Below are 21528 nucleotides of genomic sequence, written 5' to 3'. Positions count from 1 at the left end.
AAACGTACCCCAGACCCCATTATCGTGTGCACTGCGTCTCACTGCCGCTGTCTTGGTTGTCCTGCAGGGGGAGAGCATGGACAACTTCAACTGGGGGGTGCGTCGTCGCTCCCTGGAGAGCATGGACAAAGGGGACACGCCGTCTTTGCAGGAGTGCCAGTACACAGGCAGCACGCCAAGCCTCAACCTCACCAACCACGAGGACACGGATGAATCGTCTGAGGAGGAGGTACTGAGCGCTAGCCAGATTCTCACCCGCTCTGGCCTTGTAAGTCTCACTCTAGTTAGGGTCCCCCCCCACAATCCAACCCACCATGCTCCTCACACAGCCCGCTGGCATGGTGTGCGTGTGTGTGTGTGCGTACTGAGCTGGACCTGCTGCCAGTGTGGACAGGGGCTAGATGCTTGCTTCTTCGCTGGTGGTAGATGCCCCCTTCAAACCTCAGCCCAGTCCCTCTTCCTCTGACTGCTAGATTAATGCTATTATCCTTTCTCATATTTTTTTTCCAATAGGTAAGTACAGTTTAGGAAAACTCAAATCATTTCACACTGACTCAATGTGAATCATTAATTATTGATAGTTTGATTAACAAGAGGAGAAGAGATTTAAAATTGAATAAAATCACTTAGATATGACTAGTGTTAGAGTTCAGATTAACAGCATGTTTCTTTGCATTTTTTGGCCGCTTGTCTCTAACTCTGCTTTGTTTTGCTTTGCAATCAAGGTCTTATCCAAACCTGTCAATAATAACACCATTAATATAAAGGCTTTACCTCCTTCTAACGGGGCTGTTTTCTTTCTCTCTTCTTCTGCTCTTCTTGATCTTGGTAGTGCACGGTGAGAGAATGAGCTTTTGCCTCTAGTGGATATTTGCCCCCAAAATGTTTGTAGTTATTCAGTATTACTCTGTACCTCTAGAAACAATGAGCATGCAGCATATATGTGTGTGTGTTTAAACAGAATTTTGAAAGCGTTAATTGTAATGTATTATTACTATAATTGACATTGGCATGATCTTACCTTCTGCCTGAAGCAAGTTTTAAGTGCCGAATGGAAGACTAAAAAGACTAAATGTCATGCTCTGCTTGATACAGAAACATGGGTAATGTCTTTTTTTGTTCAACTGTAAATAATAAGCAACACAAACCGTTACTGTTAAGAACCCCTCGGACTTGCAAATACTGTAAAGACTTCTGTTAAAGTTAACCAAGTATTAAAATATCTCTACAAGACAGCAGACGTCTAATGTGTCATATTAAGTGTTGAATTTATTATAAACTAATCATCAACTCTAGTATAATTAATAATAATGCTCCTTAACATATCAAACCTTCATTCAAGTATATTGTATCCTACAGTAAAGCCATTTGGAGTGTTAACAGTATGTATCAGTGAAATACATTTTAGCGAAGGAACTAATTGGCATGCCTTTAAAAACACCTACCATTTTCACATAAGTCTGAAAAAAAATCTGTATTAGAAATTCTCCTAAAGTCAGTTTTGTGCAGTCTGTGTTTTGATGTAGTGGCAGATACAGCGGTTAGTGTACTTGTAATAAACATTTGCATCAAACCAGATGGCATACAATCTTGGGCGAATTCACAAAGAATGTATTGCGCCCACTGGTAGCACCGTGAATTACGCATCACTTGGAACCGTTATCTGCCTGTCTCAAGGTGCAGATATTACGCTGAGGATATTACAGCAAAAAAACCAACCATAAAATTTTGTAGCTGAGTGAAGTTTGCCATTTTTTGTACCTGATTACAATTGTCCAGGTGGCAAAGTATCAATGGTGCCTTTACATTAAGATCACAGTAGGGTGCATTTCACTCTTTGCAGGTTTAGAGGACACGAAAGCCATGCAGTCCTTTTGTGAATTCGCCCCTCTGTATTGTGTTTATACTGTGTCTTAACAGAAGAGCTAAGCAGTCCTTACGTTTTCCTTCCCCAGCTTAACAGTGACTCTGCTACTGACGACACCGCATCCAACCATGTGGACTCCTTGCAGCAGTCTCAAGAATCATCCAGCAGTGCCCTGACAGAGGAGGCAACTGTCCTGCCCTCTCTGCCCTCCCTCCCTCGACTGGATAGCCCCATGTTGGAGATGGCCCACTCAGACAGCACCAGCAGCCAGCTGCCTGAGGTGCGATCAATCGGGGGCAGCAATAAAGTGTGGTGCTCTGGTGCTTTCTAGCTTCACTGTCTCTTTCTGTCCAACCTTTATCTGCTTTTACTGTACTTCTCTGCTTGTCTGTCATTGAGACGGAAGCTCAGCTACCCTCAGAGAGGTTTGGATGGGATAAAAGTGCTGGTTCTCTAAAAACTGTGTCCACCTGCTGTCAGGTGATGACATCATGTGATGCTTTCCCTGCTTCTGACTCCTCTTGCCGCTGCTTGCTTTGTTGCTTCGCTCTGGGTTTGGGTGCTGAAGACTAGCTCTTACTCCTTAAATGGTATATGTGGTGACTAGCTAAGTGGCGGGGCTCGCTTGCCTGTGTGATTTGGGGAGATGAAACTAAACGCTCACCTCAGGTTAGCTGTCACTGCTCAGCTCCAATAACACAGCAACTGACCATTCCGACTAAATCCTCCATTAAAAACTTGTGAAATGGACACCAGCTCCTTTATCTTCGGCAGAAGCATGTGTGAGTATAAGTCCATTACAAGTGGTGTGTTCACTTTAGAAATAATGCAGTCAACTGAAAACCAGTGGTTCTCTAGCCAATTAAACCTCTTAATTTTGCTACCATATTAACATGCCGTAGCCTGTCTTGTGATGAACAGCTTTGCTATCTGCTGCTACTGACATTTATCACTTATACTAACAATGGTGAGTATATTATGTGATCCTTATTTGCCTTTGTACACAGCAGGGGATTTCAGATTTTAAATTTAAATTAATCTTTACTTGAAGAATATTTTTTTTTACCTTTTAAAGGGATAGGTCTGATTGTTGTAAGTGGTGTTGTATGAGGTACTTATCCATAGTCAGTGTATTCCCAACAATAGATGGTGGTCAGTCCACCCCCAGTTTGGAGCAGACACTGTATATAAAGATGGACAACACTTTCTCCCACTGTAAAAAATGAAGCCAAAATATCCTGAAACTGGCTGCTGCGGTTTTCAGTTCAGTTCGATTCAATTTTATTCATAAAGCCCAATATCACAAATCACAATTTGCCTCAGAGGCTTTACAGCATACAACATCCCTCTGTCTTTTGGACCCTCACAGTGAATAAGGAAAAACTCCCCCAAAAAAAACCTTTCATGGGGGAAAAAAATGTTAGAAGCCTCAGGAAGAGCAACTGAGGAGGGATCCCTCTTCCAGGACGAACAGACATGCAGTAGATGTCGTATAGAACAGATCAACATGATAAATTTGCAGTAATCCATATGACACAATGATACATAAAGAGAGACAGAGAGAGAGAGAGAAAGAAATTGAGACAGAGAGAGACAGAGCAGGACAGACAGTAATATAATAATAGCTACAATAACTTTAATTTTAGTAATAATATCATAATAATAATAACAGTAATTGTGGTATCATATGTTGTAAGTATATATTAATATATGACAGTATATGTATGTGACAATTACAATCATATGTGTATATTAACAGCAGTAGTATGACTAATGACAGCAGCAGTAGGAGGCATCAGGCAGGACCACTGCAGCAGCACAACCACGACACATGATCCAGGCGTAGCTGAGATACGAGTTAACCTGCGTGACAGTGGAGCACAGAGGCTCCAGAGAAGACGCCAAGTTAGGGATTTGCAGAAATAGGACTTAAACTGTAGCAATAGGACTTCAATGTTAGCAATAGCAATGGTTTTCTGCTGGTGACAATATTATGAGCCAGAGCAATCTCTCTGGTACGGAGTTCCAGCTCATACACACATCCGATAAACTGCAAGCAGCGCCATTGATCACGAGCATCAAATAACCCATTAAAACCAAACTCATCAGATAAATGAACACTTGAACATATGTCAGCGTGATAAGAACTACCTAAAATAACAGAAACCATCTTGCGGAAATGTTTATTTGCTGTGTACTTTGAATTTTTAGTTTGTCCTATGTCACATCCAACATGAAGGGGTCAGGATTTGTGTCCTATACAGGGGGCGATCAAAATGTTTTGGCTTCACTTTTTGGGAGCTGTCATGTCTTTTATCTTTATTATACAGTCTTTGGTTTGGAGAAGCAGGCAGGAGTACCACTCAGTTTAAGTGTATGTTATATTTTTTTATTCTCTGACGGGGAACTAAATCCGTAATCTATGCTCTCTTCAAAGCCACCAGACTCCTTTGACAAAAACAGTAATTTTACCTTGCAGAATATTGGAGCTGCTGGTCTACCGCTGCCTCGATTGTTTAGTTTGTTCGCGTTATGTTGTGAGTTTGGTGAATCGGAACTAACCATTTAAAACACACAGTAACTCCAATAAATTGAACAGTCAAGGCAGCATAGACCTGCCACTCACATGTTCCTCAATGCAGAGTTTTGTCTAAGAAGTCTGGTGGCTTTGAAGAGAGCATAGATGGATGTAATGCTTCAGTTTCCTGTCAGAAAGAGCTGTCTGCGGCAAGGTGAAGCTGTTAGAAATATCCTAATATAGCATACACTTAAGCTCGTTGTTGCCCCCATCCAAAGCAGTGCACTGCTTAGCTCTCTTGGCAGTTCTTCTGCCTGCTTCTCCAAACTGGGGATGTGCAGACTGCCATCTAGTGTAGGGAATAATCAGACTGTGGGGTAAGTACCTCATATGACCCCACTTCAAAAAAAAAAAAAAAAAAAAAAATAGAACTATCCCTTCAAATACAGGAATATAAGAATAGTCTTGCCTCATACATATTTAATGTAAATTCCTACCTAACTTTCCAAGAACTCAATCTAGCCCACGGTCTCAATGTCATCCCAAGGACATCTCCCCTATCACAGCCCCAGCTCTTAGTGTAATGAGCCCTAGATAAAACCATCAATACTCTTACTCATTCCCTCCAGGATGGCCACGACCACTTCTAAAAGCTTTCTGTAATATGGCAGCTGCCTCTGTGATGTACTGGCTGTCTGCCACGTTCAGTTTTCCTAATGCATTAGACCTTTAAATAAAAAAAAAACACAAGACTGTAAAAAAAAAAAACAAGTGCTCTTAATTAAAACCCCTTCTCTGTGCCATTTTCTAACATCCCTCCTCCATGTACGTGCTTCACATTAACAGGGCTACTTTATATATGGAATTTATCTGGAGTTTCCTGTGTCTGAGTCAGACACTGTAACTGGTTTTTGTGCTAATGTAATCAAAAAGAAATTGTGTTCCCTCACTTAGTGTGCCCATTGTTGATTACCGCTGTTTGGTGAATTTGTTATGCTGCTACGGTCCATCATTTATGTGTAGTTATGCAGCACAGGTCATAAATCTGTCCAGACTGATGTAACATGCGTCAGAGCGTATACATTACATCAGATTTATCTGCTGTCCTGTCAGCTCTCACTCCCTGTCGTTTTACCAGGATGCTACTGTTTTATTAGCATTGAGGTCACGTTTTTAATGGCATTTCAGTGATAGATTGATATTGGCTTCTGTTTATTGATTCTTTTCTTTTTCTTTAATTTCTCACGAGAGATGTTAGCGTATGGAGTGACATAAAGAGCCATCTCTAAGGAAGTGAACCTTGTAAAAAGCGCTGACTCGAAAGTCCCTCTTGTGTAATTGAAGCTAATATGTGATCTTAAGTATGGGCTATAGAAGTCTTAATTTAACCCATAATAGAGGCTCAGCCGTGAATCTGTTCTCAGATTGATATGAAGAGCCGCCATTCTCAGAATAACCAGGCAATTTAACTGTTAGAAAGATAGTGTAAATGAAGAATATGTTTTTATGTGGTATCATCTGCCAAACTGCACCTGCTGAGCGCCCCCCTCTGGCTTGTCCTACAGGATGCTGTTAGCATGACGGCAGCGGACGAGCTGAGCAGCAGTGTGAGTGAAGACACGGGGTTTTGCAGTGCCCCCCCTCTGCCCTCTGACCCATCCGAGCTGTGTGACCTCCAAGACTCGCAGGACCATCAGGATGCTCAGGAACCTCAGGAACCGCAGGAGACCCAGGACCCTCAGGAAGACCTGGATCCAGCCCCCCCTCCCCCGCCGGCCATAGACACTCCACCGGGGTCCATCTGTGAGGACGATTCCCAAACAGTCCTGCCTCTAGCTCTGCCCCTGCCCATGCCACCGGAGACGAAGCCAGATCCAGACCCAGACCCAGACAGCACCTGCGGCTCAGGGTGGGAGGAAGATGTGACGCAGGCCCTGAAGGAGCTGGATGAGCGCTGTGAGGAGGAGGAGGCGGACTTCTCTGGCATGTCCAGGTGAGTGGATTGTTTTGGATAAAGATCAGAGTTTTACAGAGAATTCGAAATAATGCATGCTGTGTCATGATCTATATAATATCATTTTATATCTGTAATCTGATGACAAATTAATACTGGTCTTTGGCCTTTTTAACATGTATTTAGACTGCTGGGACCCACCAAAGACAGATAACCTGAGTTTATATGTGAATTGTTGAAAAGCAAGTTAGGTCTTTTTCAGCCTGGACTCTATTTTACCATGTTTTTGTGTCTAAGTGACTAATGGGAACAACAGTTTTTGAAATTGGCCCACTATTGAGGAAGACTGCTGCAAATGGCAGTGGCGAAACAGGCTGCTGTGTCACCACCCGAGGCATGTTCACACCTACAATTTATGTCCACTGTAAGTGCTTGTTTTTGCCACTGACAGGCTCAGATTATTTTTGTGTCTGATGTCACTATGAAGAGGATCCCTACAGAGACAGACGTTTTGTAGGATCCTTTCAGTTCAAGCAGATACAGCCCAAAAATCACCACTGCCATATCAACCTGACTCCATTTAAGTAGCAGTAAATTCATCATTGTAAAACACACTTCCTTCAGAATTGACAGAAACTAAAAATAAAACTCACAAAAACTGTCTTGGTTTGTCACTTGACTGTTCCAACAATCACCAACTCAGGTTTAGTTTAAATAAAACCCTTAATTAACCTAGTTTGATGTCAAAATATGCTGGATCTGTATGTGTTGTAATTAATTGAAATTAATCTCAGAGTTACTTTTTATTTAAATGGAGTCTGGTGTATTTGGCAAAAGCGATTTTTGATGTGTCTCTGGTTAAACAAAAAAAATCTTGCTCTCTAACAAAAAGGTCTGTCTCTGTAAGGATCCTCTCCATAATGTTGTCAGACACTTATAATAAGTAAGTAATAATAATCTGAGCCTGTCAGTGGCAAAAACGAGCACTTCTAACTGACAGTGCAAACATGCCTCGAGCACTGCAGCCTGTTTCGATCTTGCCAGCTGCAGCCTTTCTGCTCAGTACTGGACCAATCTCAAAAATTGTTGTCCCGACACAAAAAGACACAAAAACACGGGAAAATGGAGTCCAGACTGAAAAATACCAAAGTTACATTTATTATTTGGTACTGTCAGCGATAGAGGGAACAGTTTTACATCCATATGCTTTGATCCAGTAGATAAACTAAAGCGAAAAACATGCATCACCATTAATGTTAGTTTTAAAAGATTTACTTTGGACAACAGTTCAGATGAGGCTAAAATAGCAAAGATCTCATAATATACCAGAGGGACTGGAAAACCGTGTGCAGTGATGTAAAAGAGAATGCTGAAATGAGAAGTCTTATCAGAGCCTCGCCTGAAATACAGAGCGCCTGCACTGACATCAGAAGAATTTATTACATTTTTTATGAAACATAATATCAGGCTTATGAAGCATCAGGGAAAACAAGCCGTAGTGCTGCAGCACACGTCAAAGGCCACACATTTGATGAGTGAGGCGTTTCATCTGTTGCCGTGGTGACAAGACGAGATACATCAAGATGTGTCGATTCAACTCAGCGAGTGATTGATTGAGTGATTGATCACATTGTATTTTTGCTTTGTAGTTTTAAATCAGAGCAGCCAGCACATTGCAATGTTGAAAAAAAAGGAAAACCTTCTGAGTTTTACCACCTCTGCCATCCAGTTCTGGGTGAATCCCTGATTGGAACTGCCCATTTGAAAAATCAACGTCAACACTACGATGCAGTGCAGTTAAAATGGCTTTTTCACAGTCAGTTTCAATGTTTTTATTGTGGTAAGTCGTATCAGTTGGTAAAAAAAAAATAGTTTGGGTATGACTGCTTATGAAGGTATATAGATTACCGTATGTGGAGCTGTCGAGATGGTCTGATGAGTAATTTCTTCACTGGCGTGGCTCCAGTGTGGGCTGAAACTATGAAGGTGGGCCAGGGTAGGCTGGCTCCCATCCACAAAATGTTCCCTCTTCAAGGTGGGCCAATTCTGGCTGGAGGACAGTTATAAATTTAGGGTTTTAAACTACACTGAACAAACATGCAGACACAGACAGTCACTCACTTAGCCTCTTACTAGCATCCATCACTGTACTCAAGGTCTTTCACTTAGCTAAGCCATGCATGATTGATAGGCAAGCGTGTTAGTGGGGTGCACTCTGAGTGATTGTCTGAAAACAGCAGGAGACTAAGCAGTTTAGTGTTTTTTCTATGTATGAGGATTTATGTGAGTGGGAGAGAGCAAGACAAAAACAACTCAGCAACGTTTTGCCCCTGTGAGGTTGGGAGCTGGCTCTGTTTTGCAGAAGTGTGTGTATGTGTCAGTGTGTGTCGATGCCTAGCTTGTATAGAGCTCTCTGCAGTCCTGTGTGGGATGGGAGTGCAGTGCGCTAGTGCTGTTAGCAGTTGCAGCACAGTCGAGCTGCAGACAAGGGGAGAGAGTAAGGGAAAGAGAAAAGACGAGCGATAGTTGGGGTGAGGATGAGGACAGAGGCTGTGTCCGCTACAGCGCTTGGCAGCGCAGGCTTTAGATACTTATATTCTGTCTGCTTCTTCAGGCTGTTTGGTCCTACAGGCCTGTGAGTATCTGTTTGTGTGTGTGTGTGTGTGTGTGTGTGTGTGTGGGAGACAGAGATGTTTGCATGATGCTAAAATGCTAATAGCTCATATGTTGTTATTGTGCTAGAGCACTGCAGTAGATTAGAGCTCTCAATATACTGCAGCACAATCTGCAGTGAGGGAGGCAGACATACAGCGATGTCAGGTTGTTTACTTGCAGCGAGTGAGGATGAGCATGTGTGCGTGTTTACATTTTGTCCTTCAGTAAAGACTGAGGGGAGTGTAGAACATGTCGGACTGTAGCTTATTGGCCCCCGTGTGTGTTTCAGTCAAGATGAAGGTGACGCAGACTGCTTCCCAGAGATTCAGGCCTCTCCGCCCCCTTCGCCCTTTCTCTCTGCCATCCTGGCAGCATTCCAGCCTGTTGCCTATGACAATGAGGAAGATGCTTGGCGTTGCCATGTCAACCAGATGTTGTCAGATACAGATGGTTCCTCTGCTGTTTACACGTTCCACGTGTTCTCCCGACTCTTTCAGGTAAATGCCTAATAAATGCCTTTTCTTGAATATGTTTGCGGTTTTGAACTGCAGGGCTAAACTTATCTGAGGGGTTTACAGTCTTGTTTACATGTGAGCGTTCTCAGCAAGATTTTTTTCTTCCTCTTTTATTCCATGTCCTTGTTTAATACAGAGCATTCAGAGGAAATTTGGCTCCATTACGCATTCATCTGTTCGCTTCCTTGGGGAAAGGCTCCAGCGAATGGGGAATCAGTTCCTCAGCTCCCTGGAAGTCATGACGTCTCGCTCACAGTGTCCCACTGTGCTGCTGGATGCAGAGACGGTGAGGCTGTTTTGCATGGTTGTCTGCAATAATTATGATAAAACTGATTGAGCTAAAATAGAATAATGTAGTTGCACTATTGTTTTTCTGTTATTTTGAGGAAAAATAGCACTGCATGTTATACATATTCCTTAATGTGTATGTGTGTCCTGCTGTAGATATTTCTCTGTCATGTACTGTGTATGTATTGGATGTTGTTGTGGGTTAATGTATGTGGGGTCCTGTCTTGCTGTTGTAGCTGGTCTCTTGTGGACTGTTGGAGACTCTGAAGTTTAGTGTGCTGGAGTTGCAGGAACACCTGGACACCTACAATGCCAAGAGAGAAGCAGCAGAGCTTGTAAGTCACCACATATCTCCCACACTGACCATATCTACTTTCTTATTCTGTTTTAACCTTTTTCCCCTCAGGACACACACATCCTCCGTGATTCTGAAGACTGCCACAGCTGCAGTTTAAGTTGCTGTGTCAGGATATGTGTGTGTGTGTCGGGGTGGGGGGGGCTCTAAGGAACTGTCTGTCAGTGTCCTCTCATCTAAAGAGAGATTGGCTTAGGAAGTGTGTCTAAATTGCCCTTTATCCCTGTGCCATCGCACCGTGGAAATGCTAAGAGGACATGGAGACAAATAGCTGATGCTGTACAAGATATGCCCCAATCTGTCTCATCAGCAGTGCAGACATTGAATCAGTGTTGGGTATGAGTAGATTTAGCTGCCGTTAGTGTCTGCATCACTAGTGACATCCCCTGCTGAAGGGATAAAAATAACCCTCAGCACTCCTAAATCAGTTATAGAAGGCCAGGAAGAAGAAGCTGTGAGGGGTGGGAGGAGGAACATGGGGGGAGGGGAATGAAGAGAAGAGATGAGATTGCAGAGGGTTCTGGGATGCCGGGGCGCTAATTGAATGAGACGGCAATGGTCCCTGGAGGGCTAGATACTACCCCGTGCTCTAGAACAGGCCTTCTTTAATTCGCTAAGTACAACACTCTTATTAGATCTCCTCCATGACCAACCTTTATTATATATGTACACAGATGTAGATGCAGACGTCCAAAGGAGGGGAAAAAAAGCTCTTGTTTTGCCTCTGTTACCAATCTTCCTCTCCCTCCCCTAATCCTCATGTCTTTTTTTCTTTCTCACCCACTCCTGTCCTCCCAACCCTGTAGTGGCTGGAGAACTGCAGGAAGACATTTGGGGACAAAGACAGCAGCCAACGACCCAATACTCATGCACAGGTAGGAATGAACACTTAATGTTTGAGGGGAATGTTATTTGTAACTTGTGTATATGACTTTTAGGAATCTGGTAAATCGTTAAAGGCTGCGGCTGAATGATCAATGGATGAAATTTGTCACCTTTTAGGTCTTTGCATGAAGACTTAAGTTCCAGCTGACGTTAAATTGCATGATTTTTGTTTGCAAATACACAAATATCTGCTGTGTGAATCACTTGTCCTGTGTCCTCCTTCGAAAAAATATATATATATTTTTTAGTTTTAAAAAAGTTTTGCATGTTTTCATCAGAATACCATCACTTATACGTCTACGTGCATGACGTGGATGAATTTTGTTTACATGTGATCAAATGTTTTCATTTGAAACTAAAGCAGTAACGTCAGCATTACATCACAGGCAGAGCAGATGGTCACACAGAGCCAGACAGCAGCTACACAACACAAGAGCCACAGACTCTGAACAACAACCACATTAGCTCTCCTGCTTAACTCTTCCTCTTCTCTAACTTACAAACGTGAACACACGTCTTGTCCTGCACCTTAGCTTGTTGAATAAGTCACCAAACAAACACTCCCCAGGGAGACGTGTACTGTTAATGTCAGTTTGCAGGCCAGGTAGCTTACCAGCTGCTCAACTGCAACACATTAAACAGCATGTTAATATACCTGCGTGTCATTTCTGTCCGGTTACATGCTGGTATGGTTCTTATTCTTCAATACCATTAACAATAACCTGTCTGTCTATGACATTTAGGCTGCAGGGAAAGTTTGTTTACTTCGTTTTTCATTCCTCTGCTGGGGCTCAGCCTGCCAGACACCAACACACCCGTCCAGCCACCGAGAGAAAAAAGAGCATTGCTGATATTTTCCCAAAGTTCTTCTTTTTTGGTAAAAAGAAATATTAACAATACATTTAAAAAAACATGTTGACATTATGCACAATATTGTGTTTTCTGATTCTGTATTGATTCTTAAAAAGACTTTTGATTTTTAATTGATAGCTTACATGAAAAGACTCGTGGCAGTGGTTCTTTTTGTGTTGTGTGTAAACCCTCTACGGCTAGGTAGCAATATTTTAATCTGTCTTCAGTTATTTGACTCTTCCACTCCAACATAACAACATATCGCTAGCTTAAACACAAAGAACACAGCCCCTGAAACAGGCAAGTCATAAAGGGCACAATGCTACCTCCTGAAATTAGACTCTTTAAAATTCGTGATATATCATCTTGCCAGATTCTTGCCAATACACAGCCCTACTTAATGTTCACCTGACATTTGTGACAAATACCTGTTTGGCAGTCGCACCTTTTTAATTAGTATAGTATGTATATACTTTATATATTTTAGGTGATAATTACGTCAGAATGAAGAGAGATGAGACTCTCATGACAGACAGGTTTTCCACGTTTAACTCCGTTGTCCTCAGCTGCATGGAGATGTTGCATGCTCTCACTCCACATCCTGGAGTTGGTGACATTTTGACTCAGGCTACATCCACACTAATATGTTTTTGTTATGCATAACTTCTGCTACTTTTACACCTCGCACCCACACTACTTTGGCATTTTGGAACCCCTTAAACCGTAGAGTGTTTTACTGCCGATCTCGTTTCAATTTGAAACTTCGGGGTGGAAACGGGCAGAAACTGAGACTTTTGAAAAAGATGATGCACTTCCTGATTGGGTCTAACATATCAAGCCAAAACGTTAATGATAGGTCTACATACCTTTTGTAATTTCATACTTTCTTATTGCGATGATTTTCCTCAGGTAATGAATAATGCTCCCACTGTTTAATATCTTGGCGTATTTGCCTTGCAGTGACTCCAAATCTGTTTTCTACCATCTTGACCACAATAAACTCATGTTACCTTCAGTAGCAGTTCCACCTCGTTGTTGGCCCAAGCAGAGAAATCTCTGGTCTTGCTTTTCATCATTGCTGTTGTTCTCTGTGTTATTTTCTGTAACTAAGCAACCAACCTCAGAGAAGACAATCTGCTTCCTGTTTACACTGGCACACGCATAACCAGTACACGTGAATGGTCATGTGATATCTGTTTTTCGGCATGTTGGTATGGACGGAGATTCAGTGCTAAATGCCTGTGTGTATGGAGATTGTTTTCATAAGGTCATATTTGTGTGGATGTAGCCTCAGCTTGAGCTTCCCTCTGTGTTTTCCAGCCACAGACATGCTGTCATAGGATAAAAATGGCAACATATTCAGAAGTATTTTTACTGTACTCCACTCTCCTTCCTCCTCCTGTAGCCTCCACCATATCTTTTCTCTCCCTCATCGTACACGCTGTTCTGAAGTGAGCTCATGTGTTTCGGCTCTGAGCCCTCACCGACCTGTGTGAGGGGAAGATGATAAACCACTGCTCTTTGCCCGTCAGGTCACTGTGTCTCAGCTGCCATGTTAAAGCTCACTAATTCTTGGTCTTTCTCTCCTTCTGTTTTGTTTGTTGTTGTTTTCGTGTGACCTGCTTCTTGCTTAGCAAATGGAAAATCTAGCAGTAAGTGGTTCTCATATTACAGAATCTTAATAATCATTACATCCGGACAAAACAACTGACCATCTCATCTCTCTCTGTACATACCTGCGCTGTTGGCAACCACAGACTGTGCTCTGCCACCACCCCCACCCACCTCTGTATCTCTGTCTGTGCCTTGATCAGTCATGTAACCCAGCTCAACGCTCTCATCCACCCAATCATAAATTACTGTTCTCCTGAATGGCAGCATATGCTTTTTGTGATGTTGCTACATCCAGCCTGGATAATCAATAATCAAACTGCTTGTACTGCACACTGATTCTGTCTGCAGATAGATGGAGATGTTTAAACTTGTATCCAGTGTAGAGTCACTGATGATTTCAGAGGGGGTGCCTCTGTTATCAGTGGAGGATGACTGGAGAGATCATATGTCAGGATTGGATTACTTTCATTTTGCATGTGTATTGTTCCATTATCATATCTGTTCAAATTACCATTTTTTTCTCCCTCCATGTTTTCTTGGATTAAGGTCTAAAATTTCAGTAATTGCTAGGGGTGGGATACTCGTCGTCTCATGATTTGATTACGATTCAGAGGGCTACGATGCGATTATGAAACAATTATCGACGTGTCTTAATGCATCCAAATTTTTCTTTATATTATTTTTTTCTCACTGTGCGACCACTTGCTACTTTTAAAACACAGCGTATTTCTAAAATAAACAGATGAATTTACTTCCGGTTTCTATATTAATCCAGTGTAGCTCTTGAACAGGATCCTTTCCCCTTCAACTTCATAGAAGCAAAAATACTTCCACACTCTATCTTTTAAGCCAGTAGTGATGGGCAAAAATGAACGAACTTATCTTCTTGAACAACTCTTTCTAGTGCTTGGTATGTATCAATCAGGTCAGCCTGTCAAACATGCAGGGGCTTGTAAATCCCCGACTTATCCCACTACTTGTTATTGTTGGGTCCTGCTCACGCTGCCTGCTAGGGTGAGTGACCGAGAAGCAATTAAATGAGACTGGAATCCAGATCTCTGCCAGCGTAGGCCAGTGGTCGTTCTTCTGACCTTAATGTGTTTGTGCACTTTAAATTATAATGAGGAAACAACGTGGACACTACAAAAAATATGTTTAATTTTATTGTTCAGAGCGTTTAAACAACACGTTGATCACAAAGAGCAAATGAAACGGATCAGGTGAGCCATGAAATATGATTAGGAGCTAATTTTTGGAGTATTACGACACCACATGAACGCAGCACAAGGCTGCAGGGTTACTGGGACGTCTAGCACTTGCCCCTCAAAATGACGTATAACTGGAACGCAGAATCAGCGCATTAAAATGAACATTTTGTATTCATTAATGTAAACATATGCTTAATGACTGGTAATGCGTAAAAGATCAGGCCAGAATCGGTCTGCCAATCACTGCAGGCGTGGTGGTGCTGGTTGGATTGTATTTATCTGTAGCTCACGCTCAGCCATCGTCACCAAATATCAAGAAGTAGCCTAACTTGGAACATAAACATGATGAACAGGTTTATGTCAGCATGTAGTTGGTTCAGCCGTAAGAAACGTTTGCACAGTTTTACAAAAATTCTTACAAACGATCATAACGTTGAAAACTGGGTTTTAGATTTCTGATTACTGACTTTTCTGCATCAAGAGATGGAGGGGTGCTGAGTAGCTTATCTGGTACAGCAGGCACCCCATGAAGAAAGGCTGTGTCCAGTGGTTTTGATTCCAGCCTGCGGCCCTTTGCTGCATGTCACCCCCCCTGTCCTAACTCGTTTCACGCTACCACTGTCCTGTCAAATGAAGGCCAAAAATCCCCCCAAAAATAATCTTTAAAAAAAAAAAAAAAAAAAACAGAGATAATCTTCCAAGAATTGCGATGCAGCCAAGAATTGATTTTTTTCCCCACCCCTAGTAATTATCCACTTCTTTGGGTCACTCATCCAGTCAGCCATACTGGTCCCAGTGGCCTGTAAGGAGCATCACACGAGGTGGTGATGGATAGTTTTCTAATTGAGATTTCATGACTAATTCTACTAGTTGTAGACTCACCTCTTGCTCCATGGCCCAAACCGGATGGCACTTTGCTCCAGGCCAAGTTAACCCTTTCATCTACTCCCACGTCTCTAACCCAGGATACCCATCTGTCTAATCATATGATCATCAGAGTCATTTAAAAGCAAGCGCAACCATTATGCCGACACGTGACTGTGTATGTGTTTCTGTCTCTGTAGGAGCTGGAGTTGTGTCGCAGGCTCTATAAGTTGCACTTTCAGCTGCTGCTGCTCTTCCAGGCCTACTGTAAGCTCATCAGCAGGGTGGACACCATCAAGAGAGAGGCAGAGGTGAGGCATGTCTGAAATGCACTTTACGTTTAGTTGGAGTTTATGTTTTCCTTACACAGTCACTGTGACGCAGTGGCAGTTTACATGTTTCCCATCTCCTCTGTCAGAGAAGCAAGAACAGACAAATTGCATTACGTTATATCATCCTGTAAGAGGACTGTTTTCCACAGATTGTTGTCTCTTTTACGCAGTTGTTTGTCATAAAAATCTAAAAATATTTTTATTATTACAGTGATACTGTACATGAATTATTAACATTTATTTTGTAAAACACAGGGAGGACAGATTCCTCTTTAACTACAGAACAGTTCAGTAAGTCATTGATGAATGTGTTTATCCCTGTATGAGCTGCATCTCACTGGAGCTTTAATTAGATTAGCACTTAATGAAATTAAGTAATTTCTAACATTGAGTGATGGGGTCGGCTATTCCAGTCAGTATTTAGTCAAGAGGTTTAATTTGCTGCCCTCCCAGGTACATTCTGCACGTGAGCTGTGATATGCAGTGTCATAATATTCATGTTTTTGTGTCGTCTCTGTTTCTAAGGTGACCAACATGTCTGAAGAACTCACTATCCTCGAGAGCTGTCTGAAGGAGGCAGAAACAGGAAATGATGGTCAGGAGGATGTGTGTATGTCAGACACTGCCCAGACAAACACGGAGACGGCCATCCAGTCACTGATTGAAACCCTGAGAGGCAGAGACTTCAGCTCTGCGCTCACACAGGTCAAAATCTTCAGGTAAGAGGAACATTATTATTCCACAGCACAGACACAGATCAACAACTTTTTGTCCATAAATTGATAAATTGAAGTGACCAGAAAAATCTAATCAAAGACAATGTAATAACGTAGGAATAATCATGTTAAGTAATCAAGTCATGGCACCAGAAATTTTTATATGTGCCTGCTCTCATTGCAGTTTGAATGCATCTGAGTTTAAGGGCGGGCAATATGGCCAAAATCTTGTATGATAACGGAGTTACAGTCATTGTTTTGTAAATTCAGTTAGGAAGTGGTTTAATATGACCGCACTGTTCTCCTTCACATGTGATTATTTTTTTATATTGAACGTGTTTACAAGCAGTAAAACAACTGCCTGACGAGTTAAAAACAAAAGACTCAAAACTAAAGGTTCCTGAGAACATAAGTGTTGCAGGTTTCTGTCTTTACAACTTAACTCTCCTCCTCCATGTCTGCCCCATTCAAGTTACCTTGCAAGGCAGCTGCATTCATGAGATTACACGAGAGTTATGCCCTAAATTTGCACAAAAACTGCCCTGAATAGCTCTCGTTAGAAACGGTGTAGCCAAATCTGTATCGTTGTATCACCCAAACCTTTAATTTTTAATAGCTCACACAGTTAAATGTCTATTGCTGTCAGACTACTTGATTGTGGAAAAAATCATTAGTTGCAGCAGTGGAATGCTTTGCGATGTTAGGTTTCTGCTGCACTGCCTTGTACAGTTGAAAACACGAGCAGCCTGCTGTGCTGGCTGCATCCTGATGATGTCACTTGGCAGCTCCATCATCAGCTGCTGTCAGTCACCTACTACTGTTAGTATGACTAACACCATTGGCTACACGAGACAAAAACCTACAAACCATTTCAGGCGCAACACTTCAAAGTCTGATTCAGTTTATTGATCTGCTGTTGGTAATAGTCAGGAAAGGCACAACTGCCAACAACTTTTCCTTTGTTTTACTTGAGATCTAAAAGCTGCAAGTAGGTGTATTTCTGCTCAGACTCCACTTATTTAAAAAGAAGAACTGAGTATTTCACCAAAAGCAGCGTATGCTGGATGGATACCAAAAAAAGAATGCATCAAAACATTGTTTTCTAGTTGGAGCCGCGCCTCGTTTTCAAACTGTATGCTTTGACTAAAATGAACAATGACAGCAATATAGTCCACGATGAGCAGCGCTAAAATCAACCTGCGTAGTTGTCCCTCCATTGTGACATTAGAAAGTGTCACATTTATCTTGCAAGTGTACTCTTCTTCAACGTTTGCTTTACTTAAAAATTTAGGTTGAAATTCTGGCCAATCAAGAGCAGCTTTCTCACGCAAGGCATTTTATGTGGTTATGCTGCCGTGAGAGCACGAACCAACTCTAGGCAATTATGCAAGTCAGCATATTTTGATGATTGAATTATCCTTTTAGTGTTTTTTTTAAATGAAAGCTTTTTTTTATCATACATGATGATAAACTGAATAGCTTTGGATTTTTGGACTTCAGTGAGACATATCATTTGAAGACGTCACCATTGGCTCTGGTAAATTACTCAGGACATGGTTCAGTATTTTCTGACATAATATTGACAAAATTCATACAAAAAAAAAAAAAAAAGGCAGATTGATGATAAAAATAATTGTTAGTTGAAGCCCTTCATTCACCCACACCCTTGTTTACCAACAGGTCTTTGTGGCCCAACGACATCTTTGGCAACGAGACAGACAATGCAGTCCAGACCCTTCTGCACATCTACTTCCGTCACCAGACGCTGGGCCAGACGGGCTGCTTGGCGGTGGTGGGCCCCAGCAGGGACCTGTCTCAGGCTAGCACCCGCCTTATGGAGCTCAACCTGCAGATCCGTGAGGCTCTGAGTCAGGCGCAGGCCTGCCAGCCCCTCAACACCATGGTCAGCACTGGACTGTGAACCTGTGGTACTGCAGGCTGTAAGCCTGGACTAGACTGGACAAATATCCCCCCCAAACTCTACACAGACCTCACCTCAGCTGTAGAGAGAGGGTAGACAGTGAGGGGCTTCAGAGGAGGACGAGAGACTCCACCTATAAAGGGCTAAAGGATGTGTGGGAATAACTGTGACTCTTAATATATATTATTACCTGTATGAATGCTTAAAGCTAACATCTTTTCCCAGACTAAGTCAACTTGCAAAATTCAGTTGCAATAAGTCATGTGGTGGTGTGACTGGGAGAGAATCAGAGAGGACGCAGTTGGATGATAACTTTTTTCTCTTTTTTTGTTTTCTTTTATCTTTTTTATTTTTGGTTTTTTTTTGTTTTTTTCTTTGCTGGATCTGACCTGATGGGCCTGTCATACCGACCGGTGACCTCCTCGGGGGTCGAGGCGGGATAGATGGCATTGAAGCATGTAAGACGGTCCAGAGGAGGCGTCGTATGTGTGAGGACACACCGTCAAGATTCATAAGCAAACAGAAAAAAATCTTGTTTAAAAACAGTTTTCAAAAGCATGCTTGAAAGAGAAAAGCACTGCAAGAATATTTTTTGAGAAATGTATTTTTTATTAGAGCTAACATCCTAGGTTGTAAATGTTAGGATATTTAACATGTAATTGTAACCCTGTGGGAGACGTTTGCCTTCAGGGAGTGTAAAAAGAGAAATATATCTGTTTATTGATCTGCTTTGAGAGGAGAGTCCCCTTCAACAGGTCTTCACGCAAAACTCACTCTTTAACCAAATAAGTAGCTGCCTTTAGAGACTCTCGACTGTGTGATATATATTGGATATTCTGGTATACGCTCACACACAAATGCATATAATTGCACACAAGTGCAGACTGGCTACAACTCATTATGGAAACATAACTTATTTTACTCTGTATATATTTTAGAAAATGTATAGTGTAAAACCAGTATTTTTCCCTTGTACTTTTGTGTAATGCACTGTTCATCCGAATAGGATGTATGTATAAAGCTAATGTGATGAGAGAAAGCCAAGACCAGGTTTGAGTCATTAATGATCCGCTCCGCCTTCTTCATCCAATCACACAAAATTTCCCAAAGGCTGCCTCGGTTGTTGTTGGTGGTGGTCTTGGAAAGTGGGTCAGGGCTCATTTGGGACTAGCCACCAGCCTGCCTTTGTGAAGGCGATGGCACGGGAGATCTAATGTAGCCTCCACCTCCTGTCGGACCACACCAGTCCAGCCGAGTCATATGCATTCCTTCTCTCCACTGTGATCTTTTTGTCAGCTCGGCACCCTGGCACAGGCTCTGCTTAAAGCCTCATAAAGGGGAGACTTTTTTTTTTTTTGTCCGTGTAGGTTGATCACATTGCAAAGCAGCGCTCATCCTCCGCTACATCTTGATCCTGTTTTCCAAGGGGGAAATGGCTGTCGTTGAAGCTGCGCTCTGCTTTCAGAATGGCCCTACTTGCTGCTGTGACTGCAGGACATTAACCATTATCTGAATGCTTTCTTGGAAATCTTGTCATGGCACATTGTAACAGTCACTGTACTCATTCCTCAGAGAGCTTTTTTTTCCTGCTTGTCTGGTACATTTGAATGCTGTTCTTAATTATTTAATGAATATATTATTTACCTGGAAGATGTTTTAATGTAGAGGTGCATTATACATTTTTTTTTCTTGTTCACTCACATACCAGCCTTCTCTCTGGATAAATAAAAACCTAATCATACAGTACAAGCTTGGTCTTAAGTCATTAGTACAAATGTGGAAACATGATTAAAATGGGGGCGGTACAGTGGAGCAGTGGTTGGAAAGGTCACCTCACAGCAAGAGGGTTCCAGTTGTGGCCCTTCTGTGTGGAGTTTACAGGAGTCTCCGGCTTCCATCTACAGTCCAAAGACTTAGTTTTTAGGTAGAGTGTGAATGGTGGTCTGTCTCTGTGTGTCAGCTCTATGATAGACAACCTGTCGTGTCCTAAATAGGATAAGTGCTTACAGATAATGGATGATTACAGCAGGACTGTTGAAGTGCTTTCTTAGGGAAGTTTGGGAGTATTTGGAAGACACTATTAGACTTCCTAATGCACACAAAACATGGAGTGCATCATCTGTAATGGAACGCTATTTACTTAAACATTGCTTATATTCAAAGTACAGATAAATGAGGAAAAGCTCAAGTATTTAGTCGAGCAAAAATACACCGTCTGTTCTTGGTGATCCACTTGCCTGCACCACAGGCAGGATACAGGTGCAGGACTGTCGGGGCTTCAGCGCCAGCTAAATTAAGTTCAAACCCCATGTACATGCAGTCTTAAATCTTGATCTTTTTTCATCTGCTATTAAAGCTACAGTTGGTAACTTAAAAAAAAAAAAAAAGTTAATATTTGCTAGGTGAGACAGAAAGTCATGTTCCTCTGCCGCCTCATATTGCTTCCAATGGGCTTACTGCATGTGAACGAAAACCAATCAGAGCTAAGGAGTCTAACACAGCTGCCAGTTAATGAACTGTGGTCAAACTGGGCAGCACTATTAAATATGATGATGTGATGTTCTCACAAACACATTTTAGCGTATGGTTTTGTGAAATGAGAAAGTTGGTCAGGCTGGTGGATGGCTCTTGGTACTTGATTATTTCCAACATGGCTCTCATTTTACAGCTGGACAGTGCGTTAAAATATGTTTCTGAAAAATGTGAGAAATCGGAAATACAGTAAAAGAATCTTGACTCCTGTTTGATCAGCGCTGCTCAGTTTGATCACAGTTCATGAACCACGATTGACAGCTGAATTTAGGGATGCACAATAATATTGGCACATCATTGTATCGGCCAACGTGCTTTTCTTAATTTGCACAATGAATGTATGTACAGTCAGGTCCATAATTATTTGGACAATGATACAGTTGTCGTCATTTTGGCTCTGTACACCACCACAATGGGTTTTAAATGAAACAATGAATACCTGCTTAAAGTGC

The 21528-nt window shown here is 42.0% G+C and overlaps 1 protein-coding gene across 13 annotated transcripts in view; it reads left to right on the top strand.

Annotated features, from left to right (window-relative positions):
* fryl (furry homolog, like) overlaps positions 1–20287 on the top strand; it is an 86547-nt gene extending 66260 nt beyond the window's left edge. For 9 of the 13 annotated variants that reach the window (XM_049589103.1, XM_049589104.1, XM_049589099.1 and 6 more), the window contains 11 exons: positions 68–268; positions 1956–2147; positions 5951–6378; positions 9284–9491; positions 9646–9795; positions 10034–10132; positions 10959–11027; positions 13524–13541; positions 15776–15886; positions 16433–16626; positions 18304–20287. In XM_049589103.1, coding sequence (XP_049445060.1) covers positions 68–268; positions 1956–2147; positions 5951–6378; positions 9284–9491; positions 9646–9795; positions 10034–10132; positions 10959–11027; positions 13524–13541; positions 15776–15886; positions 16433–16626; positions 18304–18544 — 1911 coding nt within the window. In that variant the 3' untranslated portion in view covers positions 18545–20287. The remainder of the gene's footprint in view (positions 1–67; positions 269–1955; positions 2148–5950; positions 6379–9283; positions 9492–9645; positions 9796–10033; positions 10133–10958; positions 11028–13523; positions 13542–15775; positions 15887–16432; positions 16627–18303) is intronic. The other 4 variants (XM_049589098.1, XM_049589094.1, XM_049589106.1 and 1 more) reach the window with 2 other exon arrangements.
* The last annotated feature ends 1241 nt before the right edge of the window (positions 20288–21528 follow it).

The sequence above is a fragment of the Epinephelus fuscoguttatus genome, linkage group LG10 (assembly GCF_011397635.1).
Source record: "Epinephelus fuscoguttatus linkage group LG10, E.fuscoguttatus.final_Chr_v1".
NCBI classification, from domain to species: Eukaryota; Metazoa; Chordata; class Actinopteri; order Perciformes; family Serranidae; genus Epinephelus; species Epinephelus fuscoguttatus.
The sequence above is the reverse complement of the archived record's forward strand: the minus strand, read 5'-3'. Positions and strand labels throughout refer to the sequence as shown.